Source organism: Cladophialophora yegresii, assembly GCF_000585515.1.
Source record: "Cladophialophora yegresii CBS 114405 chromosome Unknown aczIN-supercont1.3, whole genome shotgun sequence".
In the NCBI taxonomy this organism is placed as follows: Eukaryota; Fungi; Ascomycota; class Eurotiomycetes; order Chaetothyriales; family Herpotrichiellaceae; genus Cladophialophora; species Cladophialophora yegresii.
Window position 1 is genome coordinate 3,066,674 of NW_006913047.1, and position 21,400 is coordinate 3,088,073.

The following is a 21,400-nucleotide window of genomic DNA, read 5'->3' on the forward strand; positions in this document are numbered from 1 at the left end:
GTAGAGTAGGGTAGGTAAGGCTGAGAAACGCAAAAGCCCGTTTAGAAGCTGAATTGGACGAAGAGCAACACAAACTTCGCGGAGACAAGCTGTAGATAGAGAAAGACGCGGCGAGCGGAGAGGTAGAACGGAGGAAGACCTAAACAAGGGAAGGGGACAGTTTATCAAGACATGGTAAAGGGCCATATGCACGGTACTGAATTGTGTGAGGGGGGTATTGCATCTCAGTGGTTGCCTGTGCTGCAGCTGTGGGTTGTGAGAGACTCGCGGAGGCCACCGTCACCCCGTCACCCCCACGGCTCTTTGAGGCGAGCAGACCTGGAGAGGCGGCAGGCAAGATGCTCTGTCGCATACAGTATGCATCTGTGTGATGGTATCTCCCAATGGCGAAAAGGATGTGCTTGGTATTGCAGTATGTGCCAGCGTCGTCGGGCGTTGGAAGCTTCACGAACTAATGCAATGCCCTGCAGGCGGCGACCAACCAAACTGCGCAACTCCTGCTAAGCGCACACAAGATAGCCGGGGATCGTGGCAGCGATCTGGGGAAGGTGCAAAACAAATAATCAAGCGATGTTGGGAAGCTGTCGTAAGAAAGCGGGTTGGGAAATGCTTGCTCCCACAAGTCTACCAGTACCGCGTGGAGACTGATTTACTCCTGCAAGGAAATCCGGGGTAGCGTCGGACGCATGCTACGATTTCCACACCACTCACTCCACTCTAAGGGAGCTTGAAACCGCAAATCGGACGGTTAACTTGAATCGAGGTGAGTGATGCCAATGAGCAACAACTCAGCTGTTTATCAAACCTCAACGCGCTTTCATGGTCTATGTGTGTAGCTCTTTGTAGCAGCCAGGCCGCCCATGCCGACAACGCCATGCGCTCGTAGAAATCATAGTAGGAAAGTAGTCGTACTTTGTACAGAAGGATATCGGCCGCTGCATCGTCCGAGAAACCATTGCACGAAGGGGAGCTGCGACCGACATGAAGCTCAGGGAGGAGCTGCAATCAATCTCCATCTGTGACACGCTTCGCAGTCAAGGTTGCAGTAACGTATGATTATGCCAGGCCGTGAACATTGCTGATGAATGACTGGGGCGTCGATTGAAGCTTGCGCTCAGGAGACTCTAGTAGCCACCAAGGTTGGCAGTTCCTAAACTTGGAGTCAGCGATGCTGGCGTGGCACACAGGTACCCAGGGGTGTCACAGACCATGGTCATGAGTCTGCGAACAGACGACCACCAATTTCTCAACTGCACCGTATTCGCGCTTCTTCTGGGAGGAGACGAGTTTCTGCCATGGACGCGCCTTTTCTTGCACAGCAGGATAGCCACGTGGGTCGAGGGTCTTGAAGAAATCGGCATCGGTGCAGATCTCACGCATGGTGTCGCATTCGTTTCGGGGAGCCATCTGGATGACAGAACGCCCTGTGTTAGCCTGACGCGGCCAGAACAGGATCTTCAGAAGGGGCCGACCGACCTTTGCCTGGAATGTATGCTGGACTGGCGTTGCAGATGAGGTCCGACGCGAAGTGATATGTATGTTGTGGTTGGGCGTGGGACACTTGGAGATCGAAAGGGCTGTGCTTTGGTGTGCTGGGAACGCTAGGACCTAGCACCGCCGCCCAATCTGTCAGTCCAGTCCGGATGCTCGTACGGGATCCGTCTTGGATCCGAGAGTAATGCCAGCTCACCTTTGGGTTCGGAGGATTATGATTCGAGAACGATAGCGGTCGCGAAAGAGCGGAAGGAAAAGTGCAGGGAGATATTTATGAGGCGCAGCTCAAGTTGTCACCGCCAAACAGAGGTCACTTCAACTTTCACTTCACTTTCATTCCGTTATCACTAGGCATGAGTGAGGGGCAAATGACGGACCACTCACTATGTACCTACTGCTTACGGCAGGCAGGCACGCTAGCTCAGAACCGCCTCTGTCACTCCTCCAGCCATCATTCACTGCCACTTAAACTCCAGTTACAACTCTACACGCGAGGTACACAGACGGCCCACAAAGCGGTGAAGGAGGGGATGTCCGCTCTCAAGGTACCATTTAGCTTGCATAGGCGGTACTGGGCGGTTTGTCAAGTAGCTAAACTCAGCCAGCTGCGATAACAGGTCGGAAGAGTTGCTTTTGAAGCGGGTTCAAGTTTTCTGTTGATAAGGTCGAGGCTGAGTCCAGCACATCATGCAGCAAAGATCGTTCTTTCCAGAACATCCTTGCGGTTCGAACCACCTCCCCACTTAGCTGCATGCTGCTCGTTCCTCGTGCTTTCTAGACCAACCTCGTCGGAGCTGGGGTATGATCGGTATTTCTGCCTACTGGGTAAGGGACTCTTATGCCCTCATCGCAGTACTAATCCCTCGCTTGCGCATCAGAGGAAGAAGCAGGACGTCCTGTGAGACGGCGCAGCCCCGCCTCAAGCGGCACCAAGGTCCTAGCCTACCATGGTATCGCTGACCGATGCACTGAAGCGCAGAGCCTAACTCTTCCCCAGGACACCAGGATATTTGCCCCTCAGCGGGCTGGGCCTCTGAGGCTTGACGTGCTGAAGCAACTCGCCCATTCTTGCGCTTGCGAAATTAGGAATCGAGCCCGCCCTCCGGTAGCAATGCCTGATCAGTCCAGTCTGCACCGTGACTTGCGCCTCGACGCAAGGCTAGTGACTTACTGCAGCTTGTCTGCGTATCATGAGAGACTTCATCTTGTTATAAAACACTTGCGCCACATCTCGGCATTACAGTACCATCATGACACCTTCGTGATGACGATTGCACGGCATTCCACCGACTCGCGCTTGGCTACACCCTCAGGAGCATTTGGATTGCTAAAGGACACATGGGGACAGACTACGCCTTCTATTAGCCACTGTAGAGGTCAATATTGGAGATAGACGTGACTCACATCGCGCGCCGCCTTCTTTTCGGTCGGTATCGAACGCCAGGAAGATGGCCATCTCCTCATTGCGCTGCTTATCAATCCAGTACCTGTGAGGGCTTAGCTGGCATCCTTGTGACAAGGTATAGCTCACCATTGTTGATTCGGATTGTACTGGAGGTAATAGACTTCTCCCACTCGATCTGGCAGGATTCTGTCGGTCGGCATGAGATCGTCCGCGTCTACTGTTCGTGAATCACAGAACGCAAGAGGCCTATCCTCCAAGACTTTATTCAGAGGACGCCAGGTACTTTCGAACATCAGTATGGGACAAGTTGTCCCACAGTCGGGTATAGAAACTCACTTCAGGATTCGAATGCGGTATCCTGGTTGGAGATACGTGCTGCAATCTGCTTTTGATAGGTGACGCTTCAGAATATTGGGGGCTGAATGGAATGTCACGTCTGCAAGCAGCAAGTAGCCCCTCAGTTTCAAATCTCATGAACGGTGAATCGTTTGCCCTACCGTTGTGAGCGCCTTTCGCCGGGCCTTCGATGAGCAAGGGATCATAGACATCAAATTCAGAGCGACCAAAAGTATCGTTCTTTCTCAAGCGAATGTCGTAAACCATCACCCTTTCCGCGTTGAACCTCTTTGTCAGTATTTGCTCGGTTTCCGCCCGGTATCCATCAGTGTCTGCAGCCGTTTCGAATTGCTTGTATCGGGACGGGAATTCCTGGAACTCGAAGCCACAATCATCAAAGCTGAGTTCAGGATGCTGACGAACGTCCTTTATCAGGATCCCAGAGTGGTGTTCGTACTCTAGATTATCTAGCTTCGTGACATTCGGGTCGAGACCTTCGTCTTTGCCGGGTAGATAGAGGTATGGTTTCTCGGTCTCGTAAAGTGGCAGTCTGGCCAGAAATTCGAGGGTTGAACGTACATCCGGCATGGCTCAAGCCAAGGTCAGACTGAACCCCAAAGAACTGATACTATGGAATGAAGCCTTGGAGAAAGGGCTGCTCAGAATTTTGAGAGCAAGACCTTGGACAGGTTCAGCCTGGATGTTAAACGAGGTCTCTGATGAGATGAAGGTCGTCTGAGCGACCAGGATTTCATAAGGGTTAGCAGTGACGTGATAAAAGCGTGTGCTTCGATGCATATAGTGCTGGTGACATATTCACTGTGGCAGGGCGCGCGCAAAGAGGCAGTGCAGGAGCAGAAGATTCACCAAGAGTGGGTGAGATGTAAATACTTAAACTTGAAGTTGATGGTGAAGAGAGAGCTCTTTGGCCGGATCATTGCCGCTCCAGGCCTCATAGCCACGGCCCCACGGCCCCCGAGGCCGGAAGAAGGAACAACGTGTTTCCGCTCTGCTCCTTGTCCTCCCCGTGTTGCCCATCACGCATGTTTCCACAACTTCTGCGGGTGAAGATATCTAATTAAGCATGGAGTCATATCCTGTTTTTACATGTAACCTACAAGATCCGAAACTGGACTCAAGACCATTTCCGACAGCTGACCGTATAGAAGTCTGACTCTGTCACAGAATTAACCTCTTCGATTCCTGCACCCGAAGAACCCAGCAGAAACAATAGTCCGGGTATCATTTGTCATGCCCTCGATAAAATTGCATCCAACTTATGCTCGAGATGGCAACCAGACCCTCATCGCAGTGCCTGCATGCCCTTCTTCACGCTGGTGACCAGATTTGAAGGACCTGAAAGACAAGTTGCAACATCTGAAGCACTAGGGTCAGCGCAGTGATGATTAGTACAGCCCAGAGTGCAAACCAAGCCAGTAGATTGCGACGATCCCTCCACAGTCTTCGGAAAGAATGAGGTTCACGACCCATACTCAGCTTATGTAGCTGAATGAGCTTCCTTGCCAGGAAGGGGAAGTCGACGATTGGCACGTAATTTTCGGCCGGCTCTGCTTGGAGCTGTGCAAATAGCAGCGCCACGTCGTGGTTGTCCTTGTTCGCAGTGCATAATGTCTTCAAAAGAGGGTCACACTCTTCTCCAAGCTCAGCAAGTCTTCGCCTGATGCTTTTTCTTGACGCAGAGTTGCGTGCAAAGATCAATTGGTACGAAAGCAGAACTTCCGCGAGATACCCTTCAAACTCCAGTCCTTGGAGTACACCAAGTGGTTGGCTTGATGCATGCTCGCGCTGTTGCTGTATGAAGACATCGGAGAGGAGTGTTTGCGGTTCATCACGGCAAAGCAACAAGCAGACTGATGGATGCTTGAAGACATAAAGCTTTTTCTCCTGCTGGTTGTACTCCAGATGTTGACCCAAGGTTGCCGTCCATTGGAGGGTCAAACCAACTATATCCTTTAGACTGTGCCATGAGATATACGCTGCTGTGACGCAGGCGGATTCAACATCTCGGCTTCCAAGCGTGTCGTCCTGGATGGAGAGACCTGGACTTGGGAATAATTTTCCAAACCTGCCTGCAACCCGATGAAGAGGCTGGTTTTGCCAATTTTCGATCGGAAGTTTGGTGTTGCGAATTATCGGGTCGGGCCGGACGCCAGCTCGCCGTCGGGGTGGAAGGCGTCCTGTTAGCCGGAAGGACGGGGTGGACACGTCCGGTAAGGGGTCCCAGAGACCAGTCAGCCATCCAGTCACCTGGAAAGCAAGGTGAGTAGGTAAGTCTCCATGAGTGTCACGCAACAGAGACACGGTACCCGCATCCTTGTTTGAATCCTGTTTGGTGGCACTCTTCAGACGATCCGCCACATCAGCAAGTGTTATCTCCCCATAACCAAACAAGCTCCCAGCAATCTCTCCAAATAGGCGTCGCGCTTCGGTCATTGCGGAAATTTCGTCATGTCTTTGACCTGGTTCTACGCCTGCAAGAGTTGGAAGTATCAGACCATCCCAGAGAGGAGTGAGTTTCCATTGCAGGTGGTTGAGATACCATACCCACGATTTTTGTCGCAGTGGATCGAGCTCGTCCCTCCCCGTCACGGCTAGACAGAGTGCCTGTGTGACACTCTCGAGTCTAGTCGTCGCTCTCTGTAGCATTGCAGCTGCACGAGGGTCAGATTCTTCCTTCATCCGGAATGATCGGTCTGCACATACCTTCAAGTTCAGTCTCCATAGATCCCTTCCCGAACCCCGTGGAGGTCCCTATCTTTGAAAGCACTGCCGCTCTCCATGATTTGGTCCTTGAGAGCGGTGTCGGATGGAAGGTGGACGCTGGGATTGTGGAAACGCTACTGCGACTGCTTTTGCTGTTCGACTCTTCCATCTCTGGAGCACGACGTGCATGTCGTGTTTGCCACTACGAGGAAAGCGGATCAAGGGCTGTGCTTGTGCGGGAACTCTGTACCACTTGGAGGAGAACTTCCGGGTCGCATGAACTGTTTAATACCCTAACGCCATGACCTGTAGAGCCGCATGAAGCCTACACGCCCGGTCCGGGTGTTCCAACCCTTGATTCGCCGGATTCGCCCTGTCTAGGGTGGCAGAGTGCATGCTTGAGCATGAGCAGACTGAACCGCTGCCCAAGCCTCACGCGGGCGATAACCATGCGCCTGTAGCTAGAGCTTGCTTTTGTGTAAGAGAGCAAAGCGGGGCGCTAGCCGCCCCTCCCAACTGCAGGGCAACCACCCACTCAACTTCTCCAAGCCCACGCCCATTAGTTCTTCTGCCTCAAGCCAACGCATCACTTTCAACACCGCCGCAATGCGCTCCTGCACCGAGTTGGTATGAGGGGAGAGCTCAGCCCTTACGTGTAAGCCGTATTCTTTTCTTCCGGAACCTTTGACTCGGAAAACCCGATCTCGACTGCCAAGCTTACCTTCCCTTGACTCCCATGTGTCATTCTTCTCACCTTATCTTCAATGTCTAACAACCATGTCGGATGCCGTTAATTCAAGTTGTGAGCTTGAACAACTTTTATCACACTGCCATCACTCTGCGGTGCCGCATGTTGATCACTGAACAATCGAGGTGAACAGAGCGTCAATGTTCGGATTCGCGCCATTGGAGCATTCGTGCACTGGTGAAGGCAACACCCAAAACTATGGACCGTTAGGTTTGAGGCCGGTCATCAGTGCGCCCATTCGAGTATTAGTGAATCGTGGAACGCCCGCGCTACATGACTGCTGGACTTCGAAGAGAATGAACTTAGTTGGGGCGTTGTCTTCGCCCCAGGCCGGGGTGCGGTCAGAGGCCAAAATTATACCGAGCAAAACGGCGACGACGTTTGGTTGAAGTCTGCCAGCTTTGCATTCGCGACTCTGGCCATACACATTGCTGTAAGCCTATCGTTCGACAAGGTTGCTATGTTTCACAGAGCTTGGGGGTTGTCATGGCAGAATTCGGAAGCGCAGTTCCGGCGCCCCATGGGGGCTGCCTGAGAGCTGACGAATGAAGGGGAAAATCTGATTTCGCAGAATATCACTATGCAAATCGAGCCTCCCCAGATACATCGACGAGGCATTACCTCGGGTCCACCACAATGGTACCGGATGACCATCACTAAGCGGAGAATCGAACTCCGGATCCTCTACGTACAACCCCGTGGCACGTCCGTGTATCTCTGCAGCTACCAAAGATGTATCTATGAGTGTTGATGGACTGAAGCGGAAAGTCTTGAGGACCAAGGTTCTAAGTGCAACAGTCCCTAGGCGGCTCAAGGCTCAGGAAGCGACCCCTGCGTATGGCATCACTCCAGGATTAACGGATTGGTCAAGAACCGACCTACCCTATGGTGATGCTCCTCGCCATAAGCGAGCCAAAGTCATTGCTTTCCTCGGTGTTGCGATATGTAGCGCCTCTCCGCGGCTGCCTAGCGCATAACAGACATGCCCGCTGACCAGTGACCAGTCTGGAGGGAGCGGTTTTGCTGTGGCTCTTCAAGAGGTTCCGAAGAAAGGCAGGGGCTCCCAACTCGCAGCTCTGGCAGAGCTGACCTGTTTCCCGCTTCGCCTGGCACCTGTGTGTCGTCGGTTCCGTCACCACAACATTGTCCCGTGCTTGTGTCTCGAATTGCAACAGCAGAATGATATTCTCAACTTCGTCGCGAGCGGGAGTTTGCAAAACTCTTGAGAAGATCACGCTGGTCTACAGCCGACGGCGTACCCAGTTGCCGCCCTCACGACCTAAGCAGTACTTGTTAGGCAGCGATCTGGTAACCACCTAGTCGAATCGGACTTTCACATCTGTTCCTCTGGTTGTAGGCGCTGGACTGGAGGGGATCATGAGACCCCGAGAAGGGCATGGTTGTAGCTCAATCGTCTACCATCGCCAGCCAATATAATGCGAGTTTGAGGTTTACCAGATGTCCCTGTGAGATGTGCCGGCGCTGACGACGTCCTCGCTGTCCTGAGTTGAGCTGCTGACATAGCCTTACCTCCGCCTCAGTTTGCCTTCACTTCTTTGGCAACCACCTTGATTCAGTTTTCCACCAATTGGCTAAGATAACCAGTAAATCCAAAGTTAACCACCTCCTATTTCCACTGTCGGCTGAAATCAAGTTCGACACTTCATTCAATATAGGACCCATGACTCAGGGTTTCGCTTGGTTAATAGCTTGTGACAGCTCAAGGTCAATGCTTACTATGCTAGGAAATACGAGAAATGCGGGTGTGGACGTACATGTGAGGATGTGAAGAATCCAACCAGCGGAAGAGTACTGGAGGAAAAGGACTGTACTCGAGCAGTGACTCAGACGTCGGTATTGCCAATCACCTTCCAGTAGACAAGACGCAAGTCGGAGCAGAAGACTTCACCAGCCGCAAAATGCCCAGTCAGACACCTTGTTTATCTCCTTCGATTAGCGCTCGGTCGCCGCTCAGCTCATAGTCATTAGGCAGTTGATGCTTGAACCGTGTCTTTAGAATAACGCGTCACGGTGCTGGGCGTCTCACTTTTCTACCACACCAATGGCGCCCGCGCGCACCTCCCAATAAAGTTCGGTCAGCATGGGGAATGCGCGTTGAAACAAGGGAACTTTGGGAGATGTTCTTACGGGTTCCCGTCATTCTTGTGCCCTCACTCCGAATACGGTCCTGACCGCAGGGATGCTGCACGAGTGAATTCCGGCTCGATCATTGTCATTTCACTTGACCGTCACGTAAAGCTAAGAAGGCTCCGCAACCTGTTGTGCCACTGACCATGGGCTTGGGGGAGACATACAGCGTGTTGGCCTAAGCCGCGCAGCATGGAGAACGGGTTTGCCAATCATCCCAGCACATCACAGAGGCACAAATTATTTACTCTAAATCTGGTCGGGAACTTCACCTGGGCGCTAGAGCGGCAAAAGAGCCGGCAGCATCTCTTCTTACAAAGGAATATTTCGCGCGTCCTAGCACATCACGAGAGACGGCTCAGAGTCGACCCTTCTAGAGCTGCGCGGCCCTTACCTGCTGCAAATCTTCACAACACCGGCGACGCGTTGGGAAGGAGTAACTCAAGAGTTGTTGGGTCAGATCAGGTGGTGAATCGTGCTGCAACAAACGGAGCGCTCTCTTCGGCGCATCTTATTACCGCCCCGGCTCAGGCTTCAACCATGGGCACCGCGATGACGACGGTTCAACAAGCGCCCCAGTCGAGGGATAAGATGCAAGAGAGCAGCAGACGACGGAGTTCCAGATTCCAAGAAATTATAGACAGAGTCTACCAGCAAGCTGGCGCTGAGCTCATACTTGATTTGAGTAATATCCGCAAGAAGCTCAACTTCAAGGCAAATTCTCTCGCCGACGGTGAGAGACCTGCTAAGCGGCAAAAACGCGAGTCGGTGCGGTGTTTATGTCATTTGACAATCTGGGACAACCGAGATGGGTTTGCCGCAGTACCACTTACCTCAAAGTCAAACTACTGCTACGTGACCGGAGCAGATAATGGTGTCCATGGCCACTTCGTGGATATCGAGCTCGACAAGCCTTTTATTATTCAGGCAGCAGAGATCCGTGTCCCTGTCACCACGAAAGACGTCTCGGCCCTGGAGATTATAGACAAATATTTTCTGGAGTTCAAGATCATTCCTTGCAAAGCTGGCAGTCGCTGGCCACCGATGCCCATTCTGGGTAAAAGTGACGGAGATCACTTTGGTCACGATATCAAGAAGGACGGATCTGAGGAGCTGCAAGGTGCCATTGTGGCTCGATATACACACCTTCCAACTCCTCCAGATATCAATGTCCCGCTCAGCGTGTTCTTCTTACACGAGGGGAGGACGTATAGGACGAAATATGGTCTACAAGTGATATCAGCGTGGCAAAAAGCTGATGCCGGACGCGTTGAAAAGCAGAGCAGAGGACTGGATCTTGGTTCTTTCCTCAGAGATCAGCCTAATGGCATTCATTCTCCTGGGAAGGCCAAAAATGAACACCTGGAACCCCTGATGGCATTCATGCAGGAGAAGTCACTTCTCAAGCCAGTTCCACAGACACAGCCAGAAGTATGCTACAGCTTCTCCAGTAGGCTTGCGCAGAGGGAAGACGTGGCGCAGGAATTCCGGAATGCCACGATCAGGGGCTACCGATGTCCAGTATGCACGACGACACTGTGTCGCAATTTGGAAGAACTACAATTTCACCTCACGACCATGCACGCGCAGTACACCTTTGCAGTGAAGCCTCGTACAGATCCAGCCACGAACGAGGTGTCTCAAGTTCACATCAGAGTGGATCTACCCAGACGGCCTACTGTAAAGAAAGGACCAGATAATGGAGAGCTGTCGTGGGTAGCGCCAACCTCACCATTCGACCTCCGAGCCTTCATGTCCGGAGACCTCAGCTGGTTAGGCGGAGCCGCTCCAATGAAGCTCCAACCTTCCAGCAGACCGACCACAGGGTATCCGCTTGCGGACAGTGTTCCTAATTTCCGCCGTCCCGACCGCAAGAAGATCAAGCCCATTACCCTCGAGACACGAGGTGCCGATGACCAGCCCGAGTATATGTACACGTCAGTTTCTAACCGACCTGTCTCACCTGACGAAGACCCGCGCTCTGAATCGGACGACGAGATCGACAACGAGTGGCAGATCGCCATGCAGATGGAACGTCTCGACCTGATCGCGGAAAAGGGGAACTGGTCCCTCTATGAACGTGAACTGGCCAAGCGGTGGGACCGCCATCGCATGGAAGAGCAACTCGAGCATCCGGCCTATCTTTCCAACTCGCTCATCAGGTTTGCCAGGAAACATAAGCAGTGGTTGAGGAATTCCGGCGGCGATGAACTCTTGCCCTGCTTCTTCGACTTCCTAGAGAGACTGAAGGAGCGCGACGTGATTGACAATAATGTAGTCGTGGATGTGAATGAGCTGATCTTTGCGGACGATCCACTAGATCCTTTTCCTACGACGACGGGGGAACCTACCGCCGCAGGGACGACTCCACGGTACGGGACTGCGATGCCACCTCCTGCAACGACGGTTCAGCAACTGGCCGGACAAGCGCAGGAGCAAGCGCAAAACCCCTCGCCAAAGTTGGTATGTCCTATTTGCAGCACAGTCGTCAAACCCAGACCCAAGCGCAAGGTCGTCATTTTCTGCCAAGACCCCAGGTGCACGACACCCTCTCAAAGGTATCACCGAGAATGCGTCCTCGCTTTGCCCACATTGCGAAAAGCGAAGGAGAGAGTCGCCGCCTCGGCTAGGATCGAGGACGAGACGATGACATATATATTGAAATTTTGGTCGTGTGAAGCCTGCACGGCGAGGCGGAAGGAACGTGCCACATCAAAGGCAGAGGTGTCGAGGGGTGTTGGGAGAAGCGTGGCAAAGAATCCGAGCACCAGAAATGGGGTCCGCAGGGGGTTGGCAAGTGGGGAGGTCTGAGGAAGCAGAAGAACGTGATTGGAATCTCCTCAACATAAAAGAGCGCACGTTGGACTTCCTAGTCAAACTGGCAATATTGAGCGCAACGTAAGGGCCGCGGGATCAGCCTGGAGATCTCCAGTCCGCTGCGTGGTGTCGGCGACGCTTCATGCTGTATGAGCAGAAGTCGTGGCTGTGGGCACATGTGGATGTGTGAATGAACTGAATGACTTTAGACTGACCCTTGGCTCAATTTTCCATGAGCTGAGCTAGCTGGTCGAGTCCCGTCTCCATGAAAGAAGAAACTCGAAGGATGTTTAGTAGCTCCCGAATGCAGCGCTCAGGCTTTGATGCGTCTCCCAAGCTGTCGACCAGGCATGTACTGGACATTGGCCCATCGCTGCGGCGCACAAACCGGCATTGTACTCGCATTCAAGACTTTGAGCTTCATTCGCCTCGCTATAAGTCGGGTCACGACTTTCGCCAGACTAGTTTGGTTCTCGAACCCGACGGATCCGTGTGAAGTGGAAGCGGGAGTCATAGAGAGAAGTCATTGCAGTTGTCAACTTGTCAACTGTCCTTTGGATTGCTTCAGCTCCGTCCGATTTTGCGACGTAGCGGATCAGCAAGCGTATCTCATTCCGTGCAGGCAAGCAATATTTTGTGTCGCTCCCCCAGACCTGCGTTCCCATGCATGTCACTATGTCTCCGAGACGCCTTTTTCCTTGATGGACCCTTGGTACACAATGCTCCCCGAAGTGATGTGATAAAGATGCGCCTTGGTCAAGGTAATGCGGAGCCTTCGTGACCGTGGTCGTGCTGAGACGAAATGCGTGAGCGGTGGATTGAGATATCCAGAACCCGAATACTAACGATCAAGACGCAGTATCATAGACCCCCGGCGCCCACGGCACTCGTTCCTCTAGTCTATGCATCTTCCGCCAGAGAGCGCATGTCCCGCTTGGCTGGTCTGTTCAACCTTTCATCTCCTCGTCCTCATCGTCAGGTGCCTCAAAGTCGTCGTCCTCGTCATCTTCGTCGTCATCCAACTCGTCGCCTGCGTCCTTTGACTTCTCGGCGGCTTCGGCCCAGTTGATCTGCTTGCGACGGGTGCGCCCTTCGACAATGTTGTCTAGATCGATCTCATCCATTTCGTCATCTAAATGCGAGTTAGCCCGTGATTTCAATACAACCTAAGCTAAATATCGTAGAGCAGGCGGTGAGCCTCATATGCGCGACAATGAAAGCGACCAGCGGAGTGATGCTTGGCTCAAGGGGAGGACAAATGTACCTTCTTCAGGTTCGGCGTGCTGCAAGAGAGGTACAGAGTCAGTATTGGCGTGCCAGGCGAGAGTTTCTATTGGACTGTACCTCTTCTTCCTCTGCGGACTCTTCTTCATCATCGTCATCCTCCATGGTGATTTCCGCTGGCTCGGTCGCCTTGCCCTTCCCTTTACCAACATCGGCTACCTCGCTGGTGCCCTGGGGCACTGTTTCGCCGTTCGCGGCCATGATCAAGGTGGCAGTGATTTATGAGAAGAGTCGCAAGTATAAAAAATGCCAGTGGGAAAGGAGGAAACTGGCGAAACTGAGTGGTTAGGGGATTGACACAGAGCAAAGAACAATTGAGCTGTCAATTGACATCTTTCAGAGCCGCAATGCGCAGCCACTAGCGTTGCCACGGACGCGACTGAAGCGCCAAGAACCTCGAAATTGAGGCTAAGCCTCTTTTGAGATGGGTTGCGAGCCGTGCGAGGTACTCCGTACACAGTAGCTGGCCGTGACTTAATGGCTCCTCGTAGCAGCAGATAAGAAGCCTACAGTGTGAGGCCGTGCTACACTGCAAATATTCCCTGTTAATGTTTTTGCTACGCCGAACGGCGGCCCGAAGCAAACTCTACGATCGCAGTGCCTGTAATCTGGGAGCAACGCGGAAAGTCTCGCTGGAGCAGGATGGACGTACCCATAGCCGCCAATGTCCTCGGTGTAACAGGGGCAATTTGCTGGTCTGTTCAGGTAGGCTACTCTGAGACATCGCAAGGTGGCAGAGCAAGCTCACGTCCGATCCCCGCAGCTCATTCCGCAGATTGTCATCAACTATCGACGGCATGATACCACCGGTCTGCAGCCGACGATGATGCTTCTATGGGCATGCGCGGGTGTTCCATTAGGGGTGTACAACATTGTCGAGAACTTCAACATTGCTTTGCGCGTTCAACCGCAGATACTGACCTTTCTGAGCTTGATCACTTGGATGCAGTGCAAATATTATGGGAACAAGTGGCCGCTCACCAAGTCCCTGGCTGTTGTCACACCGGTGGCTGCCCTCATGGGAGGTGTCGAGTGTGGCCTAATATTTGCACTGAGACGTGCAAGGAGTGACCACATAGAGTGGCCAATTACCTTCATGGCCGTGTTGTCTGCATGTTTTCTGTGTGCAGGTGTTTTGAGGCATTATTGGGACATCTACAAGGAGAGAACGGTCAGGGGCATTTCGTTCCTCTTCGTTGGCATCGATGCAATGGGCGACCTTACCTCACTCATCTCGGTGTTTTTCCAGCCGAGTTTGGACATCCTGGGAATGATTATATACGGATCAGAACTTATTTTGTGGTTGGGAGTTTTCGCTTGTGGTGGATACTGCAAGTGCCATTCATCTCCTTGTGTTGCTGATAGGGTGTCGCTGATGTTTTTTCCCCTTACCAGTTAACTTCAGACCATGGTTGCAGCGGCGGAGAGAATCGACCAGACAGGAGCACCGAGGGACGAACGAGACAAGCGAAAGCACAAATAATGAGGATAACCTTGGTAGAAGCCTTTCAAGAAGCTCTGCGTCTAGCAGTGTTTTCCGAACTGCCTCTGGGGTTTCTACCGGTGGTGTAAGATCTCATTCATCGATAAGACTGCGGACTGTGACTGTTGATCAAGCTGCATGACACCATCTGTGTGGCACTTGAGACGATGGTGATACTAGTACTGTGTTTAAAAAACGGACGATCGGTGGGCACCTGCAGCATGACTGTGCTCATCTGGTGTAATGGCAGGATGGAGACTACACTTGAGATCATACAGTAACGATATTCTGCTGTCTGGCGTGGGCTACAGCTGTAGATGTGCTGTCGGCGGATGCCCCGCATTGATTGCCCCAACAATGACTTCAGCCTCGTCGAAATTTTTTGAAAGCCTTATGACGTAACCAGGCGTATGCGAGACGGCTGTGGAAGCTTCGCTGCAGCCTCACCACAAGCTTGTATCGCAATTCTTAGTCTGTCACCAATAGTGAAGACAATGGCGGCGAAGTGGAAAGACTGTTCATGGAGGGTTAATTGCATGATTCCAGGCCTTCCCGACAGGTGCTTGACTGGCCTAGCACGTTCCAGCATGGGCCGGAGCTTCAAAGCCAGAACAATCACACTGATTCCACCACGTTCGAAGGGGTTCTAAAGCCTTCGGCCACAGCATCCCGCCATCCGCTTGGCAGAAATTTTGGCAACCAAAAATCCCATAAATGTTGTGACCAGACACTGGTTTTCTTTCCTTCCTCATCATCAAATCAGACATAAATCGTCCCTTGAACGAAGTTCTCAAAAGTTTCCTGTACCAATAGCCTCTTTCCATACGAACATCCTCACATTTTCTCACTTTTCCTACACAACATGGCACCTGCCATTGGTAAGTCAACTTCGCAGCCTCACCTGCAGCAGTGGCAGCAGACTAACAACCCTTCAATAGGTATCGATCTAGGTACTACCTACTCATGCGTAGGCATCTTCCGAGATGACCGCATTGAGATCATTGCCAACGATCAAGGCAACCGAACCACCCCCTCCTTTGTCGCCTTTACCGACACTGAGCGTCTCATTGGTGATGCCGCCAAGAACCAAGTCGCGATGAACCCTCAGAACACAGTCTTCGACGCGAAGCGTCTGATCGGCCGAAAGTTCGCTGATGCTGAAGTTCAAGCCGACATGAAGCACTTCCCCTTCAAGGTGATTGACAAGGGAGGCAAGCCAGTCATTCAAGTCGAATTCAAAGGCGAGGAGAAACAATTCACACCTGAAGAGATCTCGTCGATGGTCCTGACGAAGATGAGAGAGACTGCTGAGTCATACCTCGGTGGCACCGTCAACAACGCTGTCGTCACCGTTCCTGCCTACTTCAACGACTCTCAGCGCCAAGCCACCAAAGACGCAGGTTTGATCGCAGGTCTCAATGTCCTCCGCATCATTAACGAACCAACTGCTGCCGCCATTGCCTACGGTCTCGACAAGAAGACTGAGGGCGAGCGCAATGTCCTCATCTTCGATCTCGGTGGTGGTACCTTCGATGTGTCGCTGCTGACCATCGAAGAAGGTATCTTCGAAGTCAAGTCCACAGCTGGAGACACTCATCTGGGTGGTGAGGACTTTGACAACCGACTTGTCAATCACTTCGTTTCCGAATTCAAAAGAAAACATAAGAAGGCAAGTGCTTTTTTTTGTCCCTACTCTGCTTCTACTTTGTACTAACATTTGACTAACAGGATTTGAGCTCCAACGCCCGCGCACTCCGACGTCTCCGCACCGCCTGCGAGCGTGCCAAGCGCACTCTTTCCTCTTCCGCCCAGACTTCCATTGAAATCGACTCTCTATACGAAGGTATCGACTTCTACACCTCGATCACTCGTGCCCGTTTCGAGGAGCTCTGCCAGGACCTCTTCCGATCCACGATGGAGCCTGTCGAGCGCGTTCTCCGTGATGCCAAGATCGACAAGTCTTCCGTCCACGAAATCGTCTTGGTCGGCGGTTCCACTCGCATTCCTCGCATCCAGAAGCTTGTCTCCGATTTCTTCAATGGCAAGGAACCCAACAAGTCAATCAACCCCGATGAGGCTGTCGCCTACGGTGCTGCTGTTCAGGCTGCCATCCTGTCTGGTGACACCTCGTCCAAGTCGACCAACGAAATCCTTCTGCTCGACGTTGCGCCGCTTTCTCTCGGTATCGAGACTGCTGGTGGTGTCATGACACCCCTCATCAAGCGCAACACCACCATTCCCACTAAGAAGTCCGAGACCTTCTCGACCTTCTCTGACAACCAACCCGGTGTGCTCATCCAAGTCTACGAAGGTGAGCGTGCTCGTACCAAGGACAACAACCTGCTCGGCAAGTTCGAGCTCTCCGGCATTCCACCTGCCCCTCGCGGTGTTCCCCAGATCGAGGTCACATTCGATCTCGATGCCAACGGTATCATGAACGTCTCTGCCGTCGAAAAGGGTACTGGCAAGTCAAACAAGATTGTCATCACCAATGACAAGGGTCGTTTGTCCAAGGAAGAGATCGAACGCATGTTGTCCGAGGCCGAGAAGTACAAGGCTGAAGATGAGGCTGAAGCCGCTCGTATCTCCGCGAAGAACGGTCTCGAGTCATACGCATACTCACTCAAGAACACTCTCTCCGACTCCAAGGTCGACGAGAAGCTTGATGCCTCTGACAAGGAGAAGCTCAAGGCCGAGATCGACAAAACCATCTCTTGGATCGATGAGAACCAGACCGCCACCAAGGATGAGTACGAGGCACAACAGAAAGAGCTCGAAGGTGTTGCCAACCCCATCATGATGAAGTTCTACGGTTCTGGTGGTGAAGGTGGCATGCCAGGTGGAATGCCCGGCGGTGGCTTCCCTGGCGCTGGTGGTCCTGGTGGATTCCCTGGTGCTGGCGGTGCTGGTCACGGTGGCGACGATGGCCCAACTGTCGAGGAGGTTGACTAAACGATTTCACGAACAAAAGCATATGAGCGGCTTTCGGTGTCAAACCATATCGGCGTTGGGTTGTCAATGGGACATGGGAAATGACGATACCTCTTTCATGGCATAGAGTTTTCTGCATCGCTCTTGCGCAGGGTTGATGGCAAGGTTGATTTCTCTGCAAGGACGGTCAGAGAAAGACATGGGGCTAGATTAGCTTTCAATGTGAAATTAATTCTTCAGATTCGTCGGTTCTTGCAGCCTTTCTGTGCTATTTTTGCTTGTTGGTTGTGTTTTCAAACGAGCTCTTGACATTGACTTGCGTAAAACTCGTGGTTTTGGAAGTTTTCAACCCTCGGTGCTTGGCTCTTGAGGGGATTTTTCGGTGCGTCTTGACGAACCGCTTCCCATCCCCGTGTTTCAATCTCCAACTCGTACTCCCACACTCTGTACTCCGTACGAGGACTCGTAACGACTTTACGGATGCACCAGTCATGCCCAAATGGCGAGGAGGCGCCCTGTCAAAACATGCACCGAGTGCAAGCAAGTCAAAATTTGGAACATCCGTATCCCTATGCTACGGGCAGAAAGTCTAACTCTGCCAGCTGCTATGCGACGCAAGCGAGAGCTTTCCCCACCCATGTGCTCGTTGTGTGAGGCGCGACTTTGTTTGTGTGGTCGATTCTAGCTTCAAGCGGACGCCGGCCCGTTTGTGAGTGATTTTCCAATCTCTGTGGCCATGCTGACAGTGGGTTAGACGACTTCGTACCATCACGCACGAACTTCGACAGCCGAAGCAATCACTGCACGCATCAAAGAATGGCGCTAGCAGCCACGAAAGACAATTGACCGGACCGGTAGTGGAAGGCGCGGTCTCGCAAGGGTCGCCATCAGAGCATAGGTACCCAACGGCAAAGCGTTCCTCGACAGCCCGTGTTGGCACACTGGGGGTGACGACGGCCATTCCCAACTTCAACAAGCGAGTCTGGAAGACTGTCGCTTCCAGGCGCACGAGCTCCGCGACCTCTTCTCTCTGTTTGTGTCTTCAACCCTTGCATGCCGCCATGGCTCTAACTAGTGGAAGTTCTTCACCGCACTTCATCCACACTGGCCGGTTGTCGATATGCGAATACCTATTAGGGCGCTACAAGAGACGAGTCACTTCTTGTTCTGGAAAATTCTCTTTGTCGCGAATCATCATCACAAAGAATATGTCAGCAAGGCAAATCTACTAACAGTGCCGTACTCGAACTTGCTCAGGCGGACCATCCTTCGAACACCTCATTCTCTTCACACAATCCAAGCTATTCTCATCATGTGTATGTGGCCGCTCCCAGTCATTCGTTGTTCTTCCGCCAGATGACCAGCAAGCCATGTTAAGAACGTGGTTGAGCTGCTTTGATACACAAACCGTGTGAGTACTCAAATGGCATCTCTGGAGGGCCGCCGCTAAGTGCGTGCTATCAGTCTGTCGATATCACACGGAAAACCGCCCATGGTGAGGAGCCCAACCGAACTCTGCGCATTGGACGAGAATCTCGAGAAGCACGAGATTCCGCAGAGGCTTGCCTTCGAGGTTGAAGTCCAACGATGCATGGCCAAATACCATGATTCCCTCGTTGGGGAAGCTGAGTATCGTGTATACGAGACGCTTGTCCAGATGTGTGAACAAGAGTTGAACAGTGTGGCTGATCGATACCGCAGCTCCATGGACGCCTACCTTACCCTCCATCTCCAAACCACACAGCTCCACCTATATACGCTGGCCATACTCAGAATGAAATCAGGACTAGGAAAGACAGGACAACCCGATACCCGAGATCACGTCAGCAGATACCAGAAGCTCGGCATGCTAGCCGCTCATCGTGTCATTGACACCTATTGCGACAATATACGATTTCCGGATACGCGTCTGATCGATGTTCATCGTGCTCTTCCTAACCAAACTTTAGTCAGCGTCCTGCATGCGACGTTCTTTCTTCTCAGATACTTCGTCCTCAATCTTGCCTGCGAAGGTGATATCAAAGCCGAGTCTACGAGCAAAGTGCTCATGGTCCATGCTAAGCTCAAAGAGCACACCTCACATCAGTTTGCAGAGCCCGGTCGAGCAGCTGCTGTGATCGAGGTCCTCTGGCGACATGGTGAAGAACAAGTCTCAGATACCAGCGAGGACATTGATGACCGCGGTGACGCGTCACTTTCCTGGAGCGCTCTCATTGCGGCGGCGAATCTTCGTAGAAAGCGGAATCTCAAGGCTGTCTGGCTGTAAAAGATCAATCCTGCCTCACCAGACTTGCGATCTGGTCACCAGCAGTCTACGACTTCCGAGATCGTCTCACAAGGCAATCCCAACTTGGAGTTCCTGGGACAGGATTATCCGATACCGGACGACGTCTGGGATCAATCATTTCTACAGATGCTGGGCTTCAGCGCCTACGACCTCGATAATGATGCCACCTGACAGCCTGCAGCTCCCAATACATCGTGGTGTATGACGGTGCTAAACCTTGTACCGTTTCGACTCTCGACAAGGCTGGAGCACGCCGACTTTCGAGAAGCCCTGTAGCTTCCCGAGGAAGGTGCTCCAGAACAGCGGAGTATGCTGCTGTGACCCATGGACATCGGCTTTCCAATCTGCCAGATGCCGTTGGCAGCGAAATTCCCAATTTCCCGTCTCTTTGAAAGGTAGCGTTTGGTCAAACTCCACCTGCCTAGGATGATCGGATCTCCATGCCAGGTAGGTACATTGAAGGCGTCAAACCTCGTTCTATCTAATACTTGGTCTAGTGTGGGCCCACGATGCTCCACTGGAGACTGGTACCGGTATGCATCGTCGCGATCAACAGCTACGGCTCCCTTATGGTCGTTCGAGTGTTTGTCGAGGTGGGTATACCTCAAAACCAGGCACAACTGATCCAACTCCTGATTCTGGCTTCTGTCGTCCAGGCATTCTCCCTGACTCCCAGTTCAGATCGAGGATACTGTGCCCAGAGTAGGTCCGTGAGGCATTCGTCCAGGGGTCGGGTTTTGTCTTTTCTTCTGATATCCCTACAGCGAGCTCGCAACTCGAGGTGCTATTCAACTCAGCACCACTGCGGTGGCCGGTGCATTCAATGTCCGTATCACACACGCTATCGCGCGAGGTCTTGGCGGCGACATGGCCGTGACCATGTCGCCCGCCAGCTAAGGGCCGATGGTCACTTCCGAGTGGCAATATTGCAGTATTTGATGCATATACCCCCCAATGCCCAAGACGATGATAATTCGATGGCGATATCCCCGACGGAAGAGAACATGGCGACAGTTGCACATGCACTCTTGGGGTTACGACCGTAAAGACTCCTGTATTCGCAGCCTTGAAATTCACCCAATCAGAACAGCTACAACTTGTGCTTCAAAAAGTCTAGCATCAGAGTTTGGGCAAGTCCCATTCGTGGAGCCGATCACGCTAGCGCACTATTGGCTTCAATATACGAAGTGGCATTGACGATGCTCAAGGTGCTAAGGCCGAGCCTCTGAAAACTCGGCCGAGCCTCTGTGCCACATTCTCTTGACGCGGATCAACTGGGCTCTACCTTTGAGCAAGATACCGCACTTGCACAAATCCATACTTTCGCCACTAGGGACCAAAGATCGTGTTTTTGGATTTACCGTCAGTGATCGCCCACCTTTTGAAGTTTTAGCTCCGGCGGAACCGTGTGTCATTGGCTAGAATCATCAACACAATCACCTTCCTGCCGCATTCCGCCAAGCGACACCAGGCATCATCCGAGCCCAGAAGTATCAACCCTAACGTGCTTGATTTGAAGCATTTCAGGTTTTGTCAGCCTACGGTTCTGCAGTAGGAAGCCTCCACGACGGTGACTAAGAGACATATCGCCGTCGCTCTGACTTCGCGTAAAGCAGCAATTGCGGATAGTCCTAAAGCAACCAAGAGCCCCTATCTTTGACAAGGCAGGCATATAGGTATCCGACGAGGGCCTTTCCCTGCGGCGTTCTTGCCATCAGCAGGGAACTATGGCTTTGACGACTC

At 52.5% G+C, this 21,400-nt stretch overlaps 7 protein-coding genes across 7 annotated transcripts; 4 read left to right on the plus strand and 3 right to left on the minus strand.

Moving 5' to 3' along the window:
* Window positions 1–3,160: 3,160 nt before the first annotated feature.
* Window positions 3,161–3,823, minus strand: A1O7_04850 (uncharacterized protein; the record flags this gene model as incomplete). The annotated part of the gene is made up of 1 exon (XM_007758860.1): window positions 3,161–3,823. One exon carries the CDS (start codon window positions 3,821–3,823, stop codon window positions 3,161–3,163), a length of 663 nt encoding a protein of 220 aa, XP_007757050.1.
* A 741-nt stretch (window positions 3,824–4,564) lies between these two features.
* Window positions 4,565–5,689, minus strand: A1O7_04851 (uncharacterized protein; the record flags this gene model as incomplete). The annotated part of the gene is made up of 1 exon (XM_007758861.1): window positions 4,565–5,689. The coding sequence occupies one exon, from the start codon at window positions 5,687–5,689 to the stop codon at window positions 4,565–4,567; it is 1,125 nt and encodes a 374-aa protein (XP_007757051.1).
* Window positions 5,690–9,395: 3,706 nt separating this feature from the next.
* On the plus strand, window positions 9,396–11,666 carry A1O7_04852 (uncharacterized protein; the record flags this gene model as incomplete). The annotated part of the gene is made up of 1 exon (XM_007758862.1): window positions 9,396–11,666. One exon carries the CDS (start codon window positions 9,396–9,398, stop codon window positions 11,664–11,666), a length of 2,271 nt encoding a protein of 756 aa, XP_007757052.1.
* Window positions 11,667–12,974: 1,308 nt separating this feature from the next.
* A1O7_04853 (uncharacterized protein) lies at window positions 12,975–13,157 on the minus strand (the record flags this gene model as incomplete). The annotated part of the gene is made up of 1 exon (XM_007758863.1): window positions 12,975–13,157. The coding sequence occupies one exon, from the start codon at window positions 13,155–13,157 to the stop codon at window positions 12,975–12,977; it is 183 nt and encodes a 60-aa protein (XP_007757053.1).
* Window positions 13,158–13,692: 535 nt separating this feature from the next.
* A1O7_04854 (uncharacterized protein) lies at window positions 13,693–14,271 on the plus strand. Its single transcript, XM_007758864.1, has one exon. It carries the CDS (start codon window positions 13,791–13,793, stop codon window positions 14,025–14,027), a length of 237 nt encoding a protein of 78 aa, XP_007757054.1. The 5' UTR covers window positions 13,693–13,790; the 3' UTR covers window positions 14,028–14,271.
* A 1,030-nt stretch (window positions 14,272–15,301) lies between these two features.
* Window positions 15,302–17,391, plus strand: A1O7_04855 (hsp70-like protein; the record flags this gene model as incomplete). The annotated part of the gene is made up of 3 exons (XM_007758865.1): window positions 15,302–15,317; window positions 15,378–16,066; window positions 16,168–17,391. The coding sequence occupies 3 exons, from the start codon at window positions 15,302–15,304 to the stop codon at window positions 17,389–17,391; spliced, it is 1,929 nt and encodes a 642-aa protein (XP_007757055.1).
* A 1,471-nt stretch (window positions 17,392–18,862) lies between these two features.
* A1O7_04856 (uncharacterized protein) lies at window positions 18,863–19,636 on the plus strand (the record flags this gene model as incomplete). The annotated part of the gene is made up of 1 exon (XM_007758866.1): window positions 18,863–19,636. One exon carries the CDS (start codon window positions 18,863–18,865, stop codon window positions 19,634–19,636), a length of 774 nt encoding a protein of 257 aa, XP_007757056.1.
* Between the last annotated feature and the right edge of the window lie 1,764 nt (window positions 19,637–21,400).